Source organism: Podarcis vaucheri (assembly GCF_965113315.1).
Source record: "Podarcis vaucheri genome assembly, chromosome: 8".
In the NCBI taxonomy this organism is placed as follows: domain Eukaryota; kingdom Metazoa; phylum Chordata; class Lepidosauria; order Squamata; family Lacertidae; genus Podarcis; species Podarcis vaucheri.
This window is the reverse complement of record NC_138766.1, coordinates 72,915,957-72,939,804: the sequence shown is the minus strand read 5'-3', so window position 1 is coordinate 72,939,804 and position 23,848 is coordinate 72,915,957. Positions and strand designations below refer to the sequence as shown.

Sequence of the window (23,848 nt, the reverse complement as noted above, 5' to 3'; positions counted from 1 at the left end):
CCTAATCTATATGATATTGAGCTAACGGAAGTGCAGCCTCTGCCAATGAATGGCTTAGGTGATGCCAAACAGAGAATGCTCAGCTACTGAGTAAATGACAGAGTTTGTAGACCAGCTTCTGTGAGGGAAAATAAAGTTGTAAATTTGGCTAAGGACTGAGAAGATGTCTAGAATATAGGGAAACTAAGAGACAGAAGCTGAGAGGCAAGGAGGCTGAAGGACAGGTGTGGAGTATGTAATGCACTGAGATAGAAAAACCTGAAGGAAAAAGAGCTAGGAAATAACACTTAAAGAAATGTGTGGGGTGGGAGGGAGGACAGATAATTTGGGCACAAGGAGGCTTTGAGACACTTTACAGAACTCAGTATCAGGAAGGACCTGTATGTTATTGGGGGAATGAATATGGAAGTGCTGGGAAGAGATAAGAGGCATGGGAAAACAGACTGAAGAACAGACATCTCAGAAACCAATGAATGGTGGTGGGAGACATGGACTCAAGAAAGGAAGACTCAAGGATAAAGCAGATTTGGAGTAAAACAAGAAAGAGGGCACAGAGGTAATTTAAGATGTGCACTAAAGGTAAAGAAAAAAGCAGGTATAAGAAGCTTGGAGGGCTGGAAATCATGGGCCAAGAAGCCAATCAGATGTGGCTTCTACTATAACTGTAATATTATGAAATATCAACCTTCTGAGAGCAAAGAGAGCCAAAAACACTGTGTGCAGAGTCAGAATTTTACATATCGATCTAGCTGCAGATTCTAGTTAAACTGTTATTAGCAGATGCAAATGAAACAGCTATTTTTCTGCAAGATCTTTACAAGTTTCAGTAATCCTTTCCACCAGTGTATTTTCACTTTTTATTTATGTATTTGTTTATTTCACAAAATGTATATACCGTTTGATTCTAATAAAACCTCTAAGTGGTTTAGAAGAAGGCTGCATTAGTATAACATTTCCATTTTCTGATAACTGCCGCCAAGACTTTAAACAGTAGGCATAAAATAACATATGATACAGTGACTGGACAGTAACAAATATACCATTTTATATGGGCCAGACAATTCAACGAACTTAAAGTTTCTTTGCTCTTCGCTGCCTCAAGAAGCAATGGTCCAGCTTCAGCTTTTTAAACTGATATCTGTACAAGTCTTATGCCCATGCAGATCACCTGTCCACCCCTCCCTTCTTGGCATGTGGGGGGTAAGGCTCCCTTGGGTTACCTGTTTCATCTTATGTCACCATAGTTTACTTTTATGTCCACACTGAAAAACTATGGTTCTGAACAAACCAGGGTTTGAAACTTGTTTTACATCCCCAAGAATCCCCAAGAATGCATAGGCACAGGGCTTGTGCTTGTCTATGTTACATCTGAATAATAATAATAATAATAATAATAATAATAATAATAATAATTTATTTATACCCCGCCCATCCGGCTTAGTTTCCCCAGCCACTCTGGGCGGCTCCCAATCAGTGTTAAAAACAGTACAGCATTACATATTAAAAACTTCCCTGAACAGGGCTGCCTTAAGATGTCTTCTGAATGTCAGGTAATTATTTATCTCTTTGACATCTGATGGGAGGGCGTTCCACAGGGCGGGCGCCACTACCGAGAAGGCCCTCTGTCTGGTTCCCTGTAGCCTCACGTCTCGCAATGAGGGAACCGCCAGAAGGCCCTCAGTGCTGGATCTCAGTGTCCGGGCTGAACGATGGGGGTGGAGACGCTCTTTCAGGTATACAGGACCGAGGCCGTTTAGGGCTTTAAAGGTCAGCACCAACACTTTGAATCGTGCTCGGAAACGTACTGGGAGCCAATGCAGATCTCTCAGAACCGGTGTTATGTGGTCCCGGCGGCCACTCCCAGTCACCAGTCTAGCTGCCGCATTCTGGATTAATTGCAGTTTCCGGGTCACCTTCAAAGGTAGCCCCACGTAGAGCGTGTTGCAGTAGTCCAAGCGTGAGATAACTAGAGCATGCACCACTCTGGCGAGACAGTTCGCGGGCAGGTAGGGTCTTAGCCTGCGTACCAGGTGGAGCCGGTAGACAGCTGCCCTGGACACAGAGTTAACCTGCACCTCCATGGACAGCTATGAGTCCAAAATGACTCCCAGGCTGCACACCTGGTCCTTCAGGGGCACAGTTACCCCATTCAAGACCAGGGAATCCCCCACACCAACCCGCTCCCTGTCCCCCCAAAACAGTACTTCTGTCTTGTCAGGATTCAACCTCAATCTGTTAGCCACCATCCATTCTCCAACTGCCTCCAGGCACTCACACAGGACCTTCACCGCCTTCACTGGTTCTGATTTAAAGGAGAGGTAGAGCTGAACTAGAACTAGAACTAGACCATTATTTCCTGGTTGAAATGTAAGCAGCTGGGACAAAGTAGAGTCAAATTATCATTAGAGGGGTAAGGCAATCCAATCATTATTATCTAGCTAATCAGAAGGACAAGTAAGAGAAAGTTCCAAAAGAGGGTCAGAACAGACTGACACAGCTCAAGTCCAGCATTAAAGTTAAAACCAATATAATTCATTTCATGTCATGCTTTAAGAAACCAAACACATTTTTGTCAACTCAGTTTTAGGGAGGGAAAGAGTTGACTATTGTGGACCCAAGCACAATAAACCATTGATATAGCAGAAGGAACTGAAGGAACTGAAGGGCAAAACCAACCACTCAATCAGGAGAATTTTTTATTTATTAAAGTTGTTTTAATTTATTTTTGTTATTCACCTTGAACTTGTCTGAACAGGATAAAAAATGTTTCAAAGAAAGAAATAAGCCAGATTCCTTTTGTGCTCCATGTCTGGAAAGTGAAGCTATGAAGCTGTTCAAGCTTCTTTTACTGTCCTCTTTCTGAATCTTTTTCAAGACAGCTCCTCTTCAACTACGGTTAAAGATGACTGGCTTTGAAAGTATCCATAGTTAATGTTAGCCACACTTTATCAATAGAAATGAAACAAACCATGGTTGAGCAGAAGAGAAAGATTCCAAACTTCTGCTGCACAGGAGGAAGAGACAGGAGTGTGAGAGCTCAAGGCTTGTTGCAGCTCATTTATGTTCATTTGCATCCTGCTAAATAGGTTTAGCATGGTATGCAAATCGGCCCAACCTGTCTTTTGCTCATGGCTTATCTTCGAAAAGTTACTGTGCATCATGGAGCCCATGCCATCAACTTAAAGGAATGTTTTATAATGTTGTAATCAACAATTCATAGGAATCAAAGCCACAGGAACACAGCTAAAAAAGCATTGGACAAAATTATTTTGAAAATGCTCTGAGAAGATACTATTTTTAAAATATAATTTATTTTTGTTATTCACCTTGAACATGTTGCTACTAGTACCAAGATTTGTGACTTGATATGTAACATGTATTGCAAATTTTTGTTTCTTAAGTCAGAATATAGTGTGGTTACATCCACACCATACACTTAAAGCACTTATACCACTTTATTTAATTAATTCAAATGACATTTTGACTGCCGGAACCAGAATGAAATGCCTTTGAACCTAAACCAAATATGAACACATACCAGTTTTAATGTGTGCTGTAAAAGAAAGGCTCTTTGATCCTAAGTTCAGAATCAAACAAGGCAAAATGGTACAGCAGGATAAAATGCTAAAAACTCTGCATTGAGACTGTGTGTAAAAACAGTCTTTGTTAGTTTGAAGTAGCATTTGCTTAACAAACTGTTCAGCAAGAACTGGGTACATCTGATTATGTCAAAAGAGGAATATTTTGTGTAAAATATTTGCAAGGGAGTAGATTCAATACAAATGATTGCTGACCCAAGGATTGCTTAATACTGATTACCTTTATTACAAAAGTATTCCACTTCTTCACAGCTCAGATTCCCAGGCTCAAATTCTGCAGAAAAGCTCCCCTCCAGAGGAAAGTCTTCTTTGGAGATAATGTCATTTCCCTCTGATAGACACTCTTCTTCTTCATCCTCAACAGCATCCTCAAGGGGGCCTTTAAAGAAACCAACAACATTGTACCAACGTAATGTACAAGTAGTCACATAATAAAAGTGTAAAGTTGGACATCTGTAACTAAGGTTTCATAGAAGTAGATGATCACAGAAGTAGATGGTCTTCCATAGGTGGCTCTTCTTATTTAGCTTCGTCTTTAAAGTGTTCCTTACAGTGCATGCCTACTCAGCAGCAAGTCCAATTGACTTCAATGGGTCTCACTCCCAAGTACCTTTATAGGCATGCAACTTAAACCAACCTTATTTTTTCTAAGCTATATCAAATACAAACAACTGAAGTAAAATACAGTGGACGCTCAGGTTGCAAATGTGATCTGTGCGGGATGCAAGTTTGCAACCCGCAGCGTTCACAACCCGCGCCTGCACGTCTGTGCACGTGCGGATTGCGATTTGGTCTTCTGCGCATGCGCAAAGAGCAATTTAGTGCTTCTGCCAAAACCTGGAACTAACCCGTTCTGGTACTTCCAGGTTTCGGCAGTCCGCAACCCAAAAAACGCAACCTGAAGCGGACACAACATGAAGTGTGATTGTATGAATGGCAGTCCTCATTTTCTGTGGTGGCTCCTCGTTTTTGGTATGCTAGCCTGGCACCTTCATTATATATATTTAGGGGCCAGGAGAGAACATTTCTCTTATCTCAGGCCTATGGCTAAATAAACAATCTATGGCCTTTTAAACTGTGGGAGGGTATTGGTATTTTTGCTATTGTTTTAAGTATTTTTGTGTTATGCCTGTGCTCCTTAGATGAAGGGTGTTATATAAATTAAACAAACAAACAAACAAACAATAAATAGCAGGACCCTCACTGCCTTTCAGTGAAATAGGATTGCCCTCTAATCAGGGAATTTCATAGCTGTGGTGTCACCACTGAAAATATCCTGGGGGACCATTTTTCATGCTATGCCGACTACTGGAACCATGTCTCCCCCAGACTGCAGATTTTGTTTCAGAAGGTACTGATGAAGGTTCTTTTTTAACTACTCCGATCCTGAGTTATTTGTGATTTGTGCAGTAGTACTGATATCTTGTACTCACATCATACCTTAAGGCCAGAATCCAACACTTTGGGTATTTTGGACCCAAAGGCCAGTACATATACTTGGGTATGAACAATATCAATGGTGGGATGGGGGGGCAGGGATAAGTATGCACCATCTGCTTTCATGTCAAAAATATACTTGTGAATTATCCTGTTTTATAGTACTATAAAGGTAAAGGGACCCCTGATCATTAGGTCCAGTCGTGACCAACTCTGGGGTTGCGGCGCTCATCTCGCTTTATTGGCCGAGGGAGCCGGCGTTTGTCCGCAAACAACTTCCAGGTCATGTGGCCAGCATGAGTAAGCCGCTTCTGGTGAACCAGAGCAGAGCATGGAAACGCCGTTTACCTTCCCGCAGGAGCGGTACCTATTGATCTACTTGCACTTTGACATGCTTTCGAACTGCTAGGTTGGCAGGAGCTGGGACCGAACAACGGGAGCTCACCCTGTCACAGGGATTCGATCCGCCGACCTTCTGATCGGCAAGTCCTAGGCTCTGTGGTTTAACCCACAGCGCGACCTGTGTCCCTTGTTTTATAGTACTATACTACCTCTATATTTAATAACCAGCCAAGTATTTATAGTATCAATGGTCTTATTTTATATTTGATACGTAGATAGGGTACTTGAAATGAGAATCTCGGAATACTTTTGAAGACAGAGCTAAGGGTAAATAATTTTGTCAGTCATGACTTTAGTTTCTAAAAACAATGATAATCAGAGCCTTCAACTTATACACACAAAAACATTTCAGGAAAGCAGACAGGCAAGACTTGAAAGAAGAAATACAACACATTCCTCAAAAGGAGGTGGAGAATGATATAATGACATAATGGAATACCCCTCTTGTATCTGAGCCAACGGAATCTATTCTATTTGAAGGCTCCTTTTTCATTGTTATTTGCTACTGCATAACAAGCATATATCTGTACATTTTAATAAAATAAACCACCAACCTGCTTACCCACATGGCAGTATGGATAATACACATTTACCCATAACTGGTCTAGCCCATCACTGTATTACGTCAATGCCAAGGCATGGAAACAAAGAAACACTGGAACTGAGCTTGCACATTATCATTTTATATTCTAGAAAGGAATATGGTATATTTTAATGAAACTAAATTTACTATATAGTGACAAGTTGTAACCTTATATAGTGCACTTAAGAGTGACATTTGCCCTCTACTTTGGGGATTCCTGTCAGTTATTTTGAGATCCCATTATTAGAATCACAAACATTCCTAGAAATGTACACCTCTGGAAGAGCTCTTTGAAGCAGACAGGATGAGGTCAAAAAAGTGTACTTCATCTCAGTCTCCAGAGGCAAACTGATAAATCAAATTCCAAGTCCTATCAACTTTCAGGTCTACCCAAATGCCAAGTGACTAGAACAATATCTTATGCTCTATCTAAGCTTATATATATACACCCATTCTGAAGTGAATGCTGGAAGCTGAATCCTCTTCTCTCTCTGAACAAAGTAGTCACAAAGTAAGTCCTAAAAAGAAGGGATTCCAATGATTATGATTATGATTATTTTGTAATGCTGACACACATCTCAAGCCCATGTTATTCAGAACAGACCTTTCCAGTGTTGAGGCTCAGCACGGGCTCGGTTTTAACAATTGACCATGAACCTAACATAACTGCAGTTTTGGCATTTGGTAGTATCTGGGACCTAACCAGGGTTCTTGCTGTCCACTATTTGAATTTAAAGAGCTAATAGAGGTTTGGTCAGGGAAACCCTGTGATACTCCCAATCACAAGCATGGTGGAACTCCAACTTTTAAACAGGTTCAAGGTTAAAACTATTTCTTTGCTACTTATTATGAAAAAACTGTAAATCATTTTCTCAAGTCCTTTCTGAGTTTGCCTGACAGCAGTTAACAAGGATGGGGAGGATACAGAGGTGTTCCTGGACACAGCAAATCCACACAAACCTGATGTAATTGAGCTTAACAGCAAGGCAAAAGCTATTTTTTCTGGCCAAGGAAAATGGGAGCTATTTAAAATGAACAAGTTCTTCCTGCAGCCACTCACTTTTAACATAAGTTGCATCAGGGGATCTGTAGGAAAGAAACATTTTTATTAATTTTTTCCTTATCTGAGAGAAGAATGTTGATTTTTTTCATTTACGTTCCTTGCCTGCAGGTAGCAGACCAGAGAATCATATAGTAGAATTTTTTTTCCTTTTGATTAATTTCATTCCATGTGTTATGTTATTTTTATATATAATTGATTTCAGGTTTTGCTCATAGCTGTACATCTTTTTTATATCTCTACCTTCGTTCAATCAAGAAAGTTGAAGGAAATTACCTGAATTTTGTTAAGTTTATTAAAAAAAGAGCTCTGTGAATATTTAAATTGAGTTTTGAAATGCTAATACAAGAAAGATATTAGAGAATTTTAATGGTGGGTTCCATTTGACCCACAGACTATTGAAGAAAGGGTCAAATTTTATTCAAATTATTTCTTTACAGTAAAAAATAATATATGAACCCTTTGATTTTATAAAAGTGGATTAACATTCATCCTTGCTCAATTTTTGGCACTTTGGTACATGACAGAATTAACTGGGGTTGTGTATAAAGTTTTCAAAAGCCTTTAGATGTTTGAGTAGTTTAGAACTTTACTTTCAATAATATCTCTTCCACTTGTCTCTTTTGAATAATACTAAAAGATCTCAAATAAACTTCTATCTGCTGCTGTTTTTCCCCCTAGAGCCTATGCCAGATGAAGCTAGGTTCACTCACAGAAAGCTATTGTAATGAAAAGAAACAGTATGTAAGAATTGTTCTGAAATACAGGTGTCAGGATGTGTTCTTCATTGGGTCACTTAGAAATCTCTTATTCTATTTATGATTTGTAAAAATATTCATATTGGTGTACAAAAACAGACTTTGCAGGTAATATATTTGCAGGGAAAACATTTTGTGTGCTGGCTTGTTTGTTTTTCTTCCAAGAAACGTGACTCAATAGAGCAGAGCCAGACCAAGGAAAGCAAACATGGCACACTGCAGATATGTCTGGACTACAGCTTCCATCATTGTTGTCCACTGGCCATGCAGGCTGGAAGTTTTAGTCCAGCAACAACTGCAGGGCACTTTGTTTCCTATCTCTGACCCAGACACAGAGAGAAGTTAATTGTATGCTGGAGCAGGGGTGGGTAATATGTGGCCCTCTAGATGTTGCCGGACTACAACCTTCATAATTATTGACTATTGGCCATGCTGCCTGTCCTACATACCCCCTGCTCAGAAAAGTAAACAGCCAATAGTTAATTCTTTATTGACAAAAGTACACACAGCAGTTCCTAAGCTGCACCAGATACACACACAAACACTTACTTCTAGCGTCTACATAAGCTGGCATTAACTTTTCCAAGTTCATGCCTGGCGGAGCAGCTGAAGCAACATTGGAACCATGCCTCCATCCTCCAGACTTATGTACCTTCATTTGATGAAGTGCGCATGCACAACCTGAGGCTTCTCCTGCACTTCCCTCTTCAAATCTATGGTTCTAGGAGACAGAGGGGCAAGGAAATGTGGGGGTTTGAATGCCCCGCCCCTTGCCTGAACAGCCATTTCCTCCGCTTCTGATATATCCTGCACCCCCACCTCCATTTCTGACTGCTCAGACCCTTCCCCTACCCACCCACCCCAAACTCCTGCCCCACGGGTGGCACCAAACTCCTTAAATCATGGGCCTTATGTCCTGGGCCAGCCTTCGACACCCCCCCAACCTCTGTAAGACACTCGTCAAAGCCCAACCAGTCCCTGTTATTGCTGGAGCCTGATGAGAGATGGAGTTCAGTTTTGGTGGGAGAAATTAACTGGTGGGAATTGTGGGGGCAGGGAAGGACATGGATGATTAAGAACCTTAAGATGCACAAGAAGGGAAGGATGAAGCACAAAATGGATATGAGAAGAGAATACTATAATGTAAAAGAAAAGCACTACAAGAGTGATTATAAAAATGTTGTGAATAAAATGGAAGTCCTAAAGAAAAGGAGAGGTAAGATGAACTAAGTAGAAAAGGGACAGTCAGCATTTACTTGAAAAAGTGGGAAGTATCTATCATCTGTTTAAAAAATCGTGAAAGGAAGCTAATCCATGTTAAGAAATATTGTTTGTTAACTTTTACGTATTCCCTTTGGCTATTTTAGAAAAGTAATACTAAATTTTTCAAGAGGCTTCCAATTGATACATGGTCAGGGGAAAAGTAAAAAAATGATCCATTTATCAACAAGCAATATGCATTAGAAGTACTAGTACAGTGGTACCCCGCAAGACGAACGCCTCGCAAGACGGAAAACCCGCTAGACGAAAGGGTTTTCCATTTTGGAGGCGCTTCGCAAAACGAATTTCCCTATGGGCTTGCTTCACAAGACGACAGCCCATAGGGAAATCTCCGGGACAGCGGGGAAGCGCAGCGCGTCTTCCCCACTGTCCTCGGACCTCCTCCTGCCGCCGGCTTCGGAACGAAGCTCAAATGCCGGGCGGGGGGGGAACGCCTCCTCCTGCCGCCGGCTTCGGAACGAAGCTCAAATGCCGGGCGGGGGGGGAACGCCTCCTCCCGCCGCGCGGCATTGGAAGGAAGCTCCGATGCCGGGCGGGGGGGGAGCCTCCTCCCGCTGCGCGGCATTGGAAGGAAGCTCCGATGCCGGGTGGGGGGGAAGCCTCCTCCCGCCGCGCGGCATCGGAAGGAAGCTCCGATGCCGGGCGGGGGGGAACGCCTCCTCCCGCCACGCGGCATCGGAACGAAGCTCCGATGCCGGGCGGGGGGAAAGCCTCCTCCCGCCGCGCGGCATTGGAAGGAAGCTCCGATGCCGGGCGGGGGGGGAGCCTCCTCCCGCCGCCCGGCATCGGAAGGAAGCTCCGATGCCGGGCGGGGGGGAACGCCTCCTCCCGCCGCCCGGCATCGGAAGGAAGCTCCGATGCCGGGCGGGGGGAAAGCCTCCTCCCGCCGCCCGGCATCGGAAGGAAGCTCCGATGCCGGGCGGGGGGGAACGCCTCCTCCCGCCGCCCGGCATCGGAACGAAGCTCCGATGCCAGGCGGGGGGGGACACCTTCTCCCGCCGCCCAGCTTCAGATGGCTTTCCTGAAGACTTGGGGTGGGAGGAGGGTTCTGAATGTTGGCGGCGGGGAGGAAAAACCCTCCTCCCACGCAAGCCCCAGGAACAGAGGGAAAGTGCTGCGCGCCTTCCCCTCTGTTCCCGTACCTGTCCTGAAGGCTTGCGGTGCGGAGAAAAGCCCTTCTCCGCACCGCCAGCCTGGCAAGCGGTTTCCCTAGGAACGCATTAATTGATTTTCAATGCATTCCTATGGGAAACCGTGCTTCGCAAGACGAAAAACTCGCAAGAAGAAAAAACTTGCGGAATGAATTAATTTCGTCTTGCGAGGCACCACTGTATTATGAACTACAGTGGTGCCTCACAAGACAAAAAGAATTCGTTCCGCGAGTCTTTTCGTCTTGCGATGTTCGTCTTGCGAAGCACAGTCCATCGCAACTGCGCCTCTTCAAGCGGGTTTAAAAAAAAAGCGCAAGACGTTTTCGTCTTGCGAAGCAAGGCCATAGGGAAATTTGTCTAGCGAAGCAACGCAAAACTGAAAAACCCTTTCGTCTAGCGAGTTTTTCGTCTTGCGAGGCATTCGTCTTGCGGGGCACCACTGTAGTATTATGTAGTCATCTCCCATTCCAACCTGTTACAGGAAATAAAAATAGGATGCATATAAAAACTTTGAAGCCCCTAATGATGTTGCTCAAGAGAATTTACTGGCCAGCATATGTGCAACAAAGCACATTCAAGATAAAAGAAAATGAAAGCTGATTGGGGTAGGACATGGAGGGAGCTTGCCCTTCACAGGAAGATGTCAAATCTGAGCCCCTCTGCAATACCACTTTGGAACTGGTGCAGTTTAAAAAAAAAAGAGGGGGGAATACCACCCTTCTGTCTTGATGGGCAGATTAGTAAAGCACTGCCACTCCTGCCTTCCTGGCCCCCTTGCAGAATTGCTTTCAAAGCCTTTAAACACAGTCTTCACACTTAGATAACAAGGTTTGTTTACAAACATGTTGCACAGCAATTTAAAATATGCTATACCAACAACACCTAGTTACATTCTGAGTAATTTCCAAGTATTTTATCCATGCATATTTCGCTCATCATACATTTGCACTGAATTCTTGACTCCATGCATACTTAAGATCATGTTATTCTTTACATAGCAATCTAACCTGAGATGAAATTTTCCTATCATAAAAGCTCCAATTAACCATGGGCTCTTCTCTTTGCTCTCAATTTGCATCAGTCACTGTGATTAACCCCTCGAAGACACAAACAAATCAGCGACCAAAACAAGCCTGTCGTTTTTTATAGAAAAAAATTAAGACAAGTGATTACATAGATCCAACAAAAGAGGTATATAGCTGTCGGCAATGTAAATAATTTGACTTTTGAAGTCTACTAGTCAGACAAATAGAACTTACTATTGACACTGTATATTATAATATTGCACTGGGAATGATGCTTTTTAACGTGTCCATAAATGGTCTGAAGTTAGGGATAAGCTGTGAAGTGGCCAGGTTTGCTACTTACCTCAAATTATTCATGGTAGAAAAAACAAAACAAAAAGAGATTACAAAGAGCTTCAAAAGATGGGATATAAATAGGTGAACAGGAAATAAAATGGCAAATGCACTGCATTATAGACATTTGGGCAAAAACAAAAACCTTAGAGAAAGTCTGATCTCACAGTGACAAGTCAGGAAAGAGATCTCAAAATCATGATGGACAGCTCCACTACGAAGATGTTGATCAAGTATATGAAAAAAAGTATGCCAGGGATCATTAGGAAAGGGATAAAAAAATAAAACTGCTAGTGTTGTTGTGCCTACCTATGGTGCAATCATACCTGGAATACTATGTACAGTCTGCCTGCTGCAGGTGAGAGTCAAACTAAATATTACATTAGCTAGGTAGCTGTACCCTTTAAGTGCCTTCCACATAAAGGCACTGCTCTGTAGATAACACATTGCAGTTTGACCCTAAAAAAGGATACTGTTGAGCTGGAAAAGGTGCAGAAAAGAGCAACTAAAATTATTAAGGGGCTGGAAATCAATGCTATTAACGTAACTAAGTATGTAGTGACAGGCACTTTGCTAGTATATATTGACATATGGGGACCCATGAAAAATGTTAGAAGAGGGAGGGAGAAAAGTGTTGGGTCAAATATATTATCCGTACACACACACCTCACTCAATGAAGCAAGTTCTAGAGACTGAAACCACTTCAGCCACCCTGTGTTCCAGATGCAGTAGGGAACAGTTTCCACTATAAGTAGCAATGCCCTTTTTATTGTACACACAAAGTCATAACTATTTTGTTTACTATTTATAGGACTCAGGAGTCAAAAACATCTTTACAAATCTGTTTACTTAATCTGGTAGGCATCACAAAAAAAATGTTTTGGAAGTTCACTATAATGTTTTTGCTCGGTTTTGCTTTGTATCACATCAAATAACTTTCCTATCCTGCCTGTTTATATTCCTCATATATTTACAGACAAATTATTGTATTCCCTTTAATAGCTAATTTATCAAATTGCACACTTCAGTGACTATCTCATCTGTCCTCAATAGTCAATTACAGAAGCTTTTCAATCTTTTTGTTGTTCTACACTCGAAATTTTTTCGAATTCCTTAGTGCTGATGTGCTTCCTTTATTCAGATTTATTTATTTTATTCTAGATGTATTCTTGGCAAAGAATTTCTCTCCATCCTGTGTTGCAATCATTTTAACAATTGTTTATACGTACACACTTATTTTACAATTATAGTCCAAGAGTGTAAAGCAACAAACAGAACTGCTACTGGAATTCTGTGTATCTTAGCAGAGAACATGTACCAACAATGTTTTTTTTGTGTTGCACCCCACTGCTGCAATCCGTTCTGGTTTTCTGAAACTCAATCCACAGGTGGAGGTGCTCCACCCAGAATCATTTCAATGACTCCATTCTATCTATACTTTTCCTTTGTGTATACATATCTACCGTACTTGTATGAGGAAGCCATAGCTCAATATGCTTCATGGTCCAAGGTTCAATCCTTAATATCCTAAGAGGATCAGGTAGTAGGTGACCCAAAATACTCCCGTCTGAGACCCTAAAGAGCCATTGTCAGTCAGAACAGATAATACTGGGAAAGATGGAGAAATAGACAGATTTTGTATAAGACAAGTTTTTGCAGTAAATTTATAGAGTGCCACCTATGTGCACAAGGGTTGTGTGTCTGCATTTCAGAGGATAAAATGAGCTTGACAAGTACACAATATGTTAGTACCTCAAAGCAGTGTGCAGAATAAAAAGAGGTTCACAATTTTGCAAATGGAAAAAGAAACCCTATGGAAAACCATCTAGGAGGCAAATTAGCAATTGACCGAAACATTAGCCATTGTAAGTGTGTAAGAAAGCCAACACCATCCTGGAGAGCTGTTAAAACACTGACATTTTTAAAGACTGCTCTTAATAGGATAGAAGGGAGTTAAAATTAAAGTGTAAAATATTATAATAATATATTATAGTAGTAATAATAATGGTCAGCCATTGTTAGTAATACAGACGAAACATAAAAAATGGCTTGCAGCCTTGCTTGTCACAGGCAATATAACATGATTGTCCCATACAGTAATAGAAATTCTTTTGAAAATAATTAGATTTCCAAGATGGACATTTTTATAGAAGTGACATTGCTATTAAAAAAAATGAGCGTAAAACTCTATAGACCGCGATATTACAAAATGTCACCATGCATTATAATAACATGTGGGTACTACTGCAAGGATATATGGAAAACGGAAGGATGTTGGTTGGGGAACAGAGTTATACTACAAGAGATACAAGGGATACGAATCTGAAGACATAAGAAATGCAATAGTAATATCTGGAAGGTCTGCATACACTCCTGAAAGTCATCTTTATTGTCTTTTTTTTCTCCTTTACAAATATTCCATTCCTACCCCTCTTACTCTTTTATCATTAGTGACACACGAGCCATTAAATGCAAGTTTAGTATTTTCTCTTACATAATGTATGATTTCTTTGTTAAATTAAACTGAGCATCAATATTTACAGATTACTATCAGTAAAAATAGCACAAGAAATTGTAATAATGTCACTAGCATAATACTTAATTGCTGTGTAATTATTTAGGACAAGATCGTTCGAATATTTCCTTTAAAGTATCTGTGCATGTTCCCGCTTGATGTCCCAGCAAAGGAACACTCGAGAAAGGATTTATTCTCATCATCAGAATCCAGACTTTGGTGGAAAAATTAGTAAATAGCTATTCAGTTGCCAAACCATACACTCAGATGTTCTTCCAGCTTCTGCTGGCATGCAATGTGGATTTTTAGGGTGCAATTCAAGATAGTTTTGACTTCACTGGATACTTATCCCCAACTCCCAATCCCGGTAAAAAAAACAACCCAAAACAGCCTTCATAGATGTGTTTGCTTTGCTGTTTGTGAGCCCAAAGTTTCAAAAGTCTGGATCAGGCAACAAGGACAGAGCTCCTACTCACCTTTCTCTGGCTTCTAAGAGACTCCTGGTTCCTGTATGCACACAAATGTTTACCAAAACAAATGTGTGCCTATGGGAACATGTGTACATGTTTCCAGGTAAATAAATATTACAAATTAAGAGCTAATATTCAGGGGATTTCTCATCACAAATTGGAGCCTGAGGAAAGGTCACCAATTTGGACTGACAGAAATCATATAACTGGCTGCAGTGAAAAGGGTTTTAAACAATGGCTAACTTCAGTATGCTCCATATACGGTAGCTCTTTTCATTAGATGTATGCATATACCATCTGAAAGCCTCTCAAAACGGATTTGAGTGTTCTTAGGCATCTAGTTACTTTTGCTTGCATCTTTTGAAAACAGTAAGGCAAGGAGAAGGAAGAAAATACCACTTTCTGGATGGTGACATAGAGGAGCATTGCCCCACCAACCACATTAGCTGTGGGAGACATGAGATAGAAGTAGAGGCAGGAGGAAACTGATGTAAACACCACTCAGGTTCACAGCTGCTGGTTGACTGAGTATTCAGAGTGGGCTGGAGGAAGACTACAAGGATGACAGTGGATCTTTGAAGAGAGTTATTGAAACTTCCAAGGAATAACAAAAACTCTGATCCTAGTTGGAGCATTACCAAGCATGTCAAGCATCTGTTTCAATTCTAGCCAGAAAGAAGACAGGAACTTGAGAAAGGTTTAAGGATTAATGTCCATCCAAACCCTTTGAAATGCAATAAAAAAACTAAAGTGGTGCTAATATAGGTGTTAGGAAATGCATGTGTTGTTTACATTGAAAAATATATCTTTCAGAAACCAGAAAAGCTTAATACAGCCCTCATACTTTACGCCAAAAAAAAAAATAGGAAACACAAATGAAAAAGGATTTTCTTTTGGTCTTTCTTCATGGTGAAGTAGTACCTAGCAGAAAACTTAAAAGTAGAACTTAAACTAGTGTCTTCTTAGGCCATCCAAAAGGGAATATGGACCTTTAGTGATTTTCAAATACCAGAGCAAGTTTATATGCAGCCATGCTACCGGTGGCTTTCCATGAGCTGGAGCACAGATGAAGGAATTCATGCAAAGAGTCGCCTCATCCCTGGAAAGCATTAGGTTGCTTGTTAATAACACTCTCTTTGATATTCTCTTTAATTGCACATTTGCTGGACCTTATTGGATACCCAGCAAGGCAGTGCTGGATGCTGCTCACAGACAAGGTACTGTCTTCTGGGTATGTGAGGGTGTACTTAAAGTATACAGAAAAATAGTAGTTTTGGGGAACTGTCCCTGATACCACACACAGGTGAGAAGCATAGTTCACCTTCCATGCTATACTACTCAGGTTTGGGGCTGACTGACAGCTTCTTGTGCAATCAGCCTCAAAAGCTACCACCCTGGAAAGCTACACCAATATGCCAACACAAACTTACACTAGAAATAGTAGAGATAGTGTTATTTTTGAAGCCTGGTGATCCTATATCAACTAATATGGCTGGCTCTTCCATCCTCCTTACCTCTCCCTTCCAAAGAAAAAATGGTTTTGTATTTTCTGTGGATAGCAGCAATATGGTTTCAAAATGGATGGGGAACCATGTGTTGAGATTCCAGCATTGCAGGGGGTTGGGCTAGCTGACCTCAGAGCAACTTCCAACTCTACAATTCCACGATTCAGGGATGGGCGTGTCTGTGATAAGAACTCTGCACACTCTTGTATTTCATTATTACTTGGTTTAGAAAATTCAAATTACTGCATTTGCCTTAAGGTTTTGTTGTGCAGCCAGCACATTTTGGATGTGGTGTTTTGGGTTCATACAGTGCCTACCCTTCAGTGGCTTAAGCAACTGGATAATCTACAGGCAGATCGGAGCATTTTGTGTTGATATTTTAGTACTGTTGTTATGGCTTATAGCCAAACAAATAAGTGCTTAGGATAAAAGACAACATTTGCAACAACCACTATATTACCATGCTCGTCTATTGCACAGAACTAATCTGGCAATGACTCAGCAACTGGAACCCTAAATGCTTTTTTCATTCACAATAGGACAGCTACACTGGCATTATCCAACACATATATTAAGAAGCAACCTTTTAGAGAGAAATTACAGCTGACGAGCAGCACAGCAGCACAGCCATATCCCACAAGCACAGGATGTTGAAATTACACTCTTGTGTGCCACTGATTTATAGCCCAAAGGGGGTAATATCAGATGTCGATATAGCTTGTACCCATTGGGAACATGGATGGTAGATGTGAACAGTGGGATGGGGCAGTAATAAGCCAGTTTTAGGCATAATCTGTGAAGGGAGATAGCCATGGAGGGATATCGAGATGGTTTCATCTGTTATAGACAGACCTCAAGTGACATGAGTATGTAAAGGCAGACAAGGTAATCAACATTTCAACTCTGAACTGTGCATTCTATTACATTATAAGCACAATCACTCCTCAACATTCTAATTAGGATTGTCCTACTAATCTACTAAATCACACCATCTGAACTATCAATGTTTTTGTTTTGACCTGAAAAGGAGCGTAGTGGACTACAGTCCTGATGTATATTCAAGATTCTAGCAGTAATGCACCCAACCACCTACTCACTGAATCCTTGTCCATCCCTGGCTTATTAAAGCTGGTCAAAGTGGTGTGACTGAATGGGTCATAGGTGTGGTAAACATATATTGGCATGGGTGGTTGCCTGATGCCCATAAAATGGAGACCGTGTGCAAACTTTTAAAAAGCCCACCCAATACCCGATGGCATGTAGCAACTAGTGACTAGTTGTCAACACCCCTTTACTGGCATCAACAGTGGAGAGGGTGATTGTGGTGCAAATGCAAGTATTCCTGGATAAAACTTATTAACTAGATCCACTACAATCTAGGTTCAAATCAGGGGTTGATTGCCCTGATACATGAATTTTATCGTGATACAGGGTGTGTGTGACCCTGCAGGTTCTGCTTGATCTCAGTAGCTTTTGATACTATTAACAATGGTATTCTCTTGGACTGGCTCAGTGGGATAGGTATTGGAGGCACTGTATTACAGATGTTCCATTCTTACCTTCAGAGTCATGCTCAGAGAGCAGCACTGGGTGACTGCTTATTGATCCCCCAACGCTTGTGCTATGGAACTCAGCAAAGTACTATCCTCTCTCAAGTGCTACTTTACATCTATATGAAATGGTTGGAGAGGTTATTAGTTTTGTGGCAAGATGTCATCAGTACACTGATGACACACAGGTCTATTTATCCATAGCAAGTGAATCAAAAGAGGTTGTGAAAGCTCTGGAATGGTGTCTGAATGAAGTAGTGGATTGGATGAGGGCCAGTAAACTGCCTGAATCCTGAGAAGACGGAGGTTATTTGGGTGGGTGATTCCTATGCCTGGGAAACTGGGAAGCTACCTGTTTTGGACAGGGTCATACTCCCTCTGAAGAAGATATACAGCTTGGAATAACTCCTAGATACATCTATCTCTCTCCGTCAAGTGTCCTCTGTGGCAAGGAGTGCTTTTGACCCGCTTGATCTAGTTTGCCAGCTACAGCTGTTCTAGGTATATTCTGACAGCTGTAGACCACGAATTGGTAACCTAAAGGTCAGATTTCATACTGTATATGGGGCTGCCCTTGGCCCTGGTCAGAAGCTCCAGGTGATGCAGAATGCAGTGGCTGGTCTACTGATGTGGGTACATACTGTCCAACATGTGACACCAGTTTTAAAACATCTGCACTGGCTGCCCATCTATTACCAAGCCAGGGTCAAGGTAATTGTATTAATTGACAAAGCCCACAATAACTTAGATCCAAGGGTATCCTGAGGACTGGAAGAACATTTATCTCCCAGCTTGATCACTGTGATCAGCTGTAGGAGCATTGCTGGTTATCCCCCAAGTTGGTGAGGCTCATATGATAGCAACAAGAAACCAACCAGCCTAGTCCTGTAGAAAGTTCTGCCAGCAGAGATTCAGCAGGTGCCTTCTGTTTTAATTTTTAAATGCCTGCAGAAACCTTATGCAGACAATTAAGAAAACATATCAGTAATAGTTGATTATCTCTGATGTTAAATTAAGTTTGTTTATGAATATTGTTTTTGTAAATCACTCTGATATTTATGTAACATAGAGATACATAAATATTTTTATTATAATTATTGTAAAATTATTGTAAAATTATTTAACATTTTAAAGAAGCAAAATCTAGATGTTAACAAAATGCTAAAAGACACTGAACTTTGAAAAGATAACTAGTCCAAGTACTGTACAGTACTGCATAGCTACTGCAGTATATCCAAGTAGAGAGAGCATATAGTTCAGCAATTCTAAGATCATCTGGCTTATCCTGATATTCAAACAGGAATGTGCCAGGGCTGCCAGAGAGGATCCCAGCCACTCAAGATACTGTAGCCACCAAAATAGAAACATTCTTTCAGGAAGACCAGCAGCTATCACCTTTTTAATCCAATATGTAGCTTGCCTATCATGGTTCAGTAATTAACAATCACTTCTAGCGTTTTTGTCCTCACCTTGAATATCATCTCTGAATCATACAAATATTCTAAATGTATTTAAAGTCTTTCTTGTTAACAGGGTGCCTGTCAATGAAAGCATTATACAGTGGTAACATGATGGTATATATGTCAACCCACAAAGAAAATAAACTTGATTGGTTGGTTGGTTGTTGTTGTTGTTTTTAACAAAGGACCATCACAAAAAACAAATGAAAGATACTGCATACAATTAGCACAAAGATGAAACACACAGAAGCAAAGTGCAGTTATTCCAGGTTTGATAAAAATCGATTTAGTGACCAAAAATGGATTCCTTTATTTAAAAGACAGGACTTCTCAGCTTAAGAATGGTAAATGACACAATGTCATCTACCGTATTCATTACTGTGGGCTTAGTTGCAAGTCACATATTCTCATTTGCAAGTAATTACAGGTACTAGGATCCAAGTAAAGCTATCCTGTATCTCACAAGGATCATCTATTGAGCCCATACGGATGAATGATCTTGTACTCCTCTTGTATGTTCCTCCAGTTCTACCTGAACATGAACTCTGCAATGTCCTCAGTTTTAATCTTATGAATATTTGTGACTACCAACTAAGGGTTGTTGTAAATGTCTTCACAGGGTGCACATTTGGAGAGCGGAGGGTAGCATTTTGTATTTTGGGGGCTGGTGCTGCAAATAATCCAGCTGATTCAGGTAGTTCAAGGGAAGTTGTTTACCTTAGTTGGGAAGCAGGGTGAGCAGCCTCCTATTCCTGCAGCTTGTGTGTGTGGTATACTTCTCAAACATGCAAGAGCAAAAGCCCTGCTGCCAGCCACCATTTCCCGGCCCCAGAAATACATTTACATAGAGTACATTTCTAATGCTGTACTTGAGATGTATTATGATGATTTATGAATAAAGCATCTGTATGAGAGAAGGTATATGGTGACTGCCAGCCAGGCAGGCAGGCAGGAAGCCACACACACACACACACACACACACTCTTAAGAATGTTTGATCTTGCTGGCTAGCAAAGTTCACAGACACACACATACACAAGGAAAGGAGGAAATAAAGCTGTTGTTAACTTATAAAGCTACATTACTTAAGTAGACAACCTACTCCCCACCCCCCACCCCATTCCAACAAATTGAGCTTTAGTAGGGATGATTTCCATGGGTTTTTTGATGTTGTACATTGCGGAATCAGTTTCGAAGCCAAATCACTGTCTTCTTCAGGTGATGTCATATTTCTTCCTCCGAATAAGTTCAATTAATTTCACCTCCCAAAATGAGGGTGCTACAGGGGAGGGTCAGATTTCTCCCACCTCAATTTCTAAGAGAGGAGAAATGATTCAGTACCAACCAAACAGCATCCCAGAAGTAAAACAAAAACAAAAAGCCCTTTCTCCAGTAACTTCCAACCCTTGCTTTTGGAAAGTTTTGGACACTTAGCATTCAATAAAGTTAAATGCTTTGTACCCTCGGGTAAAACCAAAACAAAAATATAATTCTTTATTATGTAAGTAAACATGATTCTGCACAGTAAAGGACATGTAATTCCAAGACCATAGGTTATAAATTCTGCTCCTAGGCTCCTAGGCTATATACAGGCTTTATTTAGCTCAGATCATTATAGTTGTAGTCTGCGGTGCACCTTGGTAATATGGTGCCCTTTGTGAGGCCAAAATTTGATGCCCCCACACCTAGCCCTCGTGTGCAGGGGAACTGCTCTTACTGCCCTAAATCTGCCTCTGTTATAGCAGCCTGCTGGTTGTTCCAGAAGTACATGGGCATTGGAATAGCACTCTAGAGTTACCAAAACAAACAGGCTATTTATACATTGTTTCTCTGATCTTCTCACAGTAATTCCCTAACAGTGTAACCAAGAACGTAAATGTGCAACTATTTTCACTGCCTTAATTTGCATCTTCTCCCTTTTGCTTATTTTCTATTTCCTTCTCTTTAGCTGAATGTGATCCATTGCTTTTTAATTCTTTAATTTTACAAAGAATAATGGTATGCTGTGCAAATTAATTGTGTTGGGTATTGCCCCACCCCCTGCAGAATTTCAATAACTAACACTTGGAAATAAATTTTCATACAAAAATATATCAACACATCCCAAATATCTTTAAACACTGATATTCTTAGTGTTTTTAACCAGTAACAGTTGACTGTACCTCACCATCTACACACAATGTAGGGCACTTAAGATGAAGGATACATTTTACTTTCTTGCCAGAAATATGGAACTCTTGGCTCAGTTTAGGCAGTAATATCACAAATTATCCACAGTGCGCACAGATCACTAACCTAACCCTTCTTTCAGATTTTTATTAGAAGCAGAGTAATTGATCCTGACAGAAGAAGGAAGGAATTCTCACAACCATTAAAAAAAAATCCTACCAACAATAGGGATGAATTTTATTTTTAATAGATTATGTAACCTTTCAGCATGGCAGACTAACTTTTACAACAATACTAAATATAAAGGTTTAATATCACTTAACTGTAACAAATGGATTTGCAATACTTAATCATTCAGGTATATATACTAAAAGACAAATGTTCCATTAAACCATCTTCCTTTTCACCCACCACCTACCTCCCGTCTTCATATTTGGAATATAGCATGCTTAATGTCCTTGAATGTCTAGGAAATGTGTGTTAAATGTGGGGTTTGCAATGCAAGTGGCATTAATTAATTTTTAATTATGCCTTAAAGTACTATTGATTGTATTTTCAACAATATGCAGTAATATTTAAGTTTAGATTCATGCTGAAATATAAAACTCATTTTTCTAATATTCAGGCAAACAGGAAGGACATGAGAACACTGTTTTTAATTGAAGGATTAAAATCATTTACATATTTAAAAAGCAGATGTTTAAAGAACTCGTGTCAATTTTAACATGTATACACCTTTTATCATGTTGTAGGGTTAAGTCTTTCCACTTCCCAAAATAGATGTGGTCCATATTATTTAAATATATGCGTACATTTGTGTGTGTGCGGCAATGTGTTATAGTTACATTTTCTAAAATGTATTTGTAGTTGCTTTAAAAATAGGGCGGGCTTTCTAGGCAACACCCTTGATCCTACTCCCCAATCAAAAACTGTCCCTAAACTTTACACAGCCTCCACCATCCTGGCTTCTACAGTGACAGTAAAACATAATGGTAGCACAGATTTTCGCTGAACTTCCGGTTCTAGCTCAGGGGCAATTTTCTTACCAGTACTATGCTAAGCTATACAGTTCAAGGAAAGAGGTTAAATAGCACAGACTAAGATTGCATTTACACACATTTATAATAAACTGCACTATCTAAAAGGGATCAAGCATATAGACTGCCCTCTTTGGATTCTTCTATCTCTTAGGAAGATCACAATGATCATTAATGTTATATTCACAATAATATAGAAAACAGTACACAACAGGTTAAAAGTAAATGAGCTAGGAGTACACAGCATAAATTTAAAACACACAACCCCAAAGAATCCTGGGAACTGTAATTTATCTCTCACAGAGCTACAATTCCCAGCACCCTAGAGTTTATGCATATGCAGCAACATCATACATTTGTCTTAAAGGTAAAGGTAAAGGTACCCCTGCCCGAACGGGCCAGTCTTGACAGACTCTGGGGTTTGTGTGCCCATCTCACATCTATAGGCCGGGGGCCAGCGCTGTCCGGAGACACTTCCGGGTCACGTGGCCAGCGTGACAAAGCTGCATCTGGCGAGCCAGCGCAGCACACGGAACGCCGTTTACCTTCCCGCTGGTAAGCGGTACCTATTTATCTACTTGCACCCAGGGGTGCTTTCGAACTGCTAGGTTGGCAGGCGCTGGGACCGAGCAGCGGGAGCGCACCCCGCTGCGGGGATTCGAACCGCCGACCTTTCGATCGGCAAGCCCTAGGCGCTGAGGCTTTAACCCACAGCGCCACCCGCGTCCCTCACTCATTTGTCTTAATGGCATTTGTCTTAATGGCAACCAAATAAGGAAGACATCAGGACAGAAATTACTCCACCCTATTCTGCATTCTTGCCAGGTGGTTTATCGAAAAACAAAATATGGGTTGTCTCCTTGAGACATGAAAACCAGGCCCATGTACCACCACTACCCCAAGCTCTAGGTCAGGGGTCTGCAACCTTTAAGACAAAAAGAGCCACTTGGACCCGTTTCCGAAGGAAAAAAAACTGGGAGCCGCAAAACTCGTCATTATAAAAATAACTTTTTTGTCACTTTTTTATTATTTCTTTGTTTGACCCCTCAGAATTACTCCTCCTCATAGAAATAAACGTTAAATTTACAAGTTACCTTTTTGTGTGTGTGTTCTTCACTCCCCTTCAAAACAGTGACCAGAGTACATGCCCCCTTTCAATGCAGTGACCAGCGTACATGCCCCTTACAATGTAGCGGGCGGGCGGGAAGGTGACGTCAGGACGGTGCGTGACTAATGCACGCACTGCCCCCATGCGACGTCACAGCCAGTACAGCCCCCGCCTCAGTGGGGAGTGTTGGGGCGCACAATGCGCCTCCTCCCCTCGCTAGTATCCGCCCCGGAGCCGCAGCAAAGGTGTAAAAGAGCCACATGCGGCTCCAGAGCCGCGGGTTGCAGACCCCTGCTCTAGGTTGTAATCCAGTGCCGTGTTATGTACTGTACTTATGTCTTACTGTGAAAACAATGGAATTTAAACATACAGAATCTGTAAAATGGATTGAGGTCCACCTCTAC

At 41.1% G+C, this 23,848-nt stretch overlaps 1 protein-coding gene across 12 annotated transcripts in view; it reads right to left on the bottom strand.

The window, feature by feature from the left end:
• Positions 1-23,848, bottom strand: part of ZFPM2 (zinc finger protein, FOG family member 2) — a 466,093-nt gene that overhangs the window by 270,263 nt on the left and 171,982 nt on the right. For 8 of the 12 annotated variants that reach the window (XM_082235508.1, XM_082235506.1, XM_082235503.1 and 5 more), the window contains one exon: positions 3,820-3,978. The exons of the other annotated variants lie outside the window; for them this stretch is intronic. Coding sequence is in view for 1 of the 8 variants with exons in the window: in XM_082235497.1 (XP_082091623.1) it covers positions 3,820-3,978 (159 nt within the window). In the remaining 7 variants the exon portion in view is untranslated. The remainder of the gene's footprint in view (positions 1-3,819; positions 3,979-23,848) is intronic. 12 annotated transcript variants of the gene reach the window in all.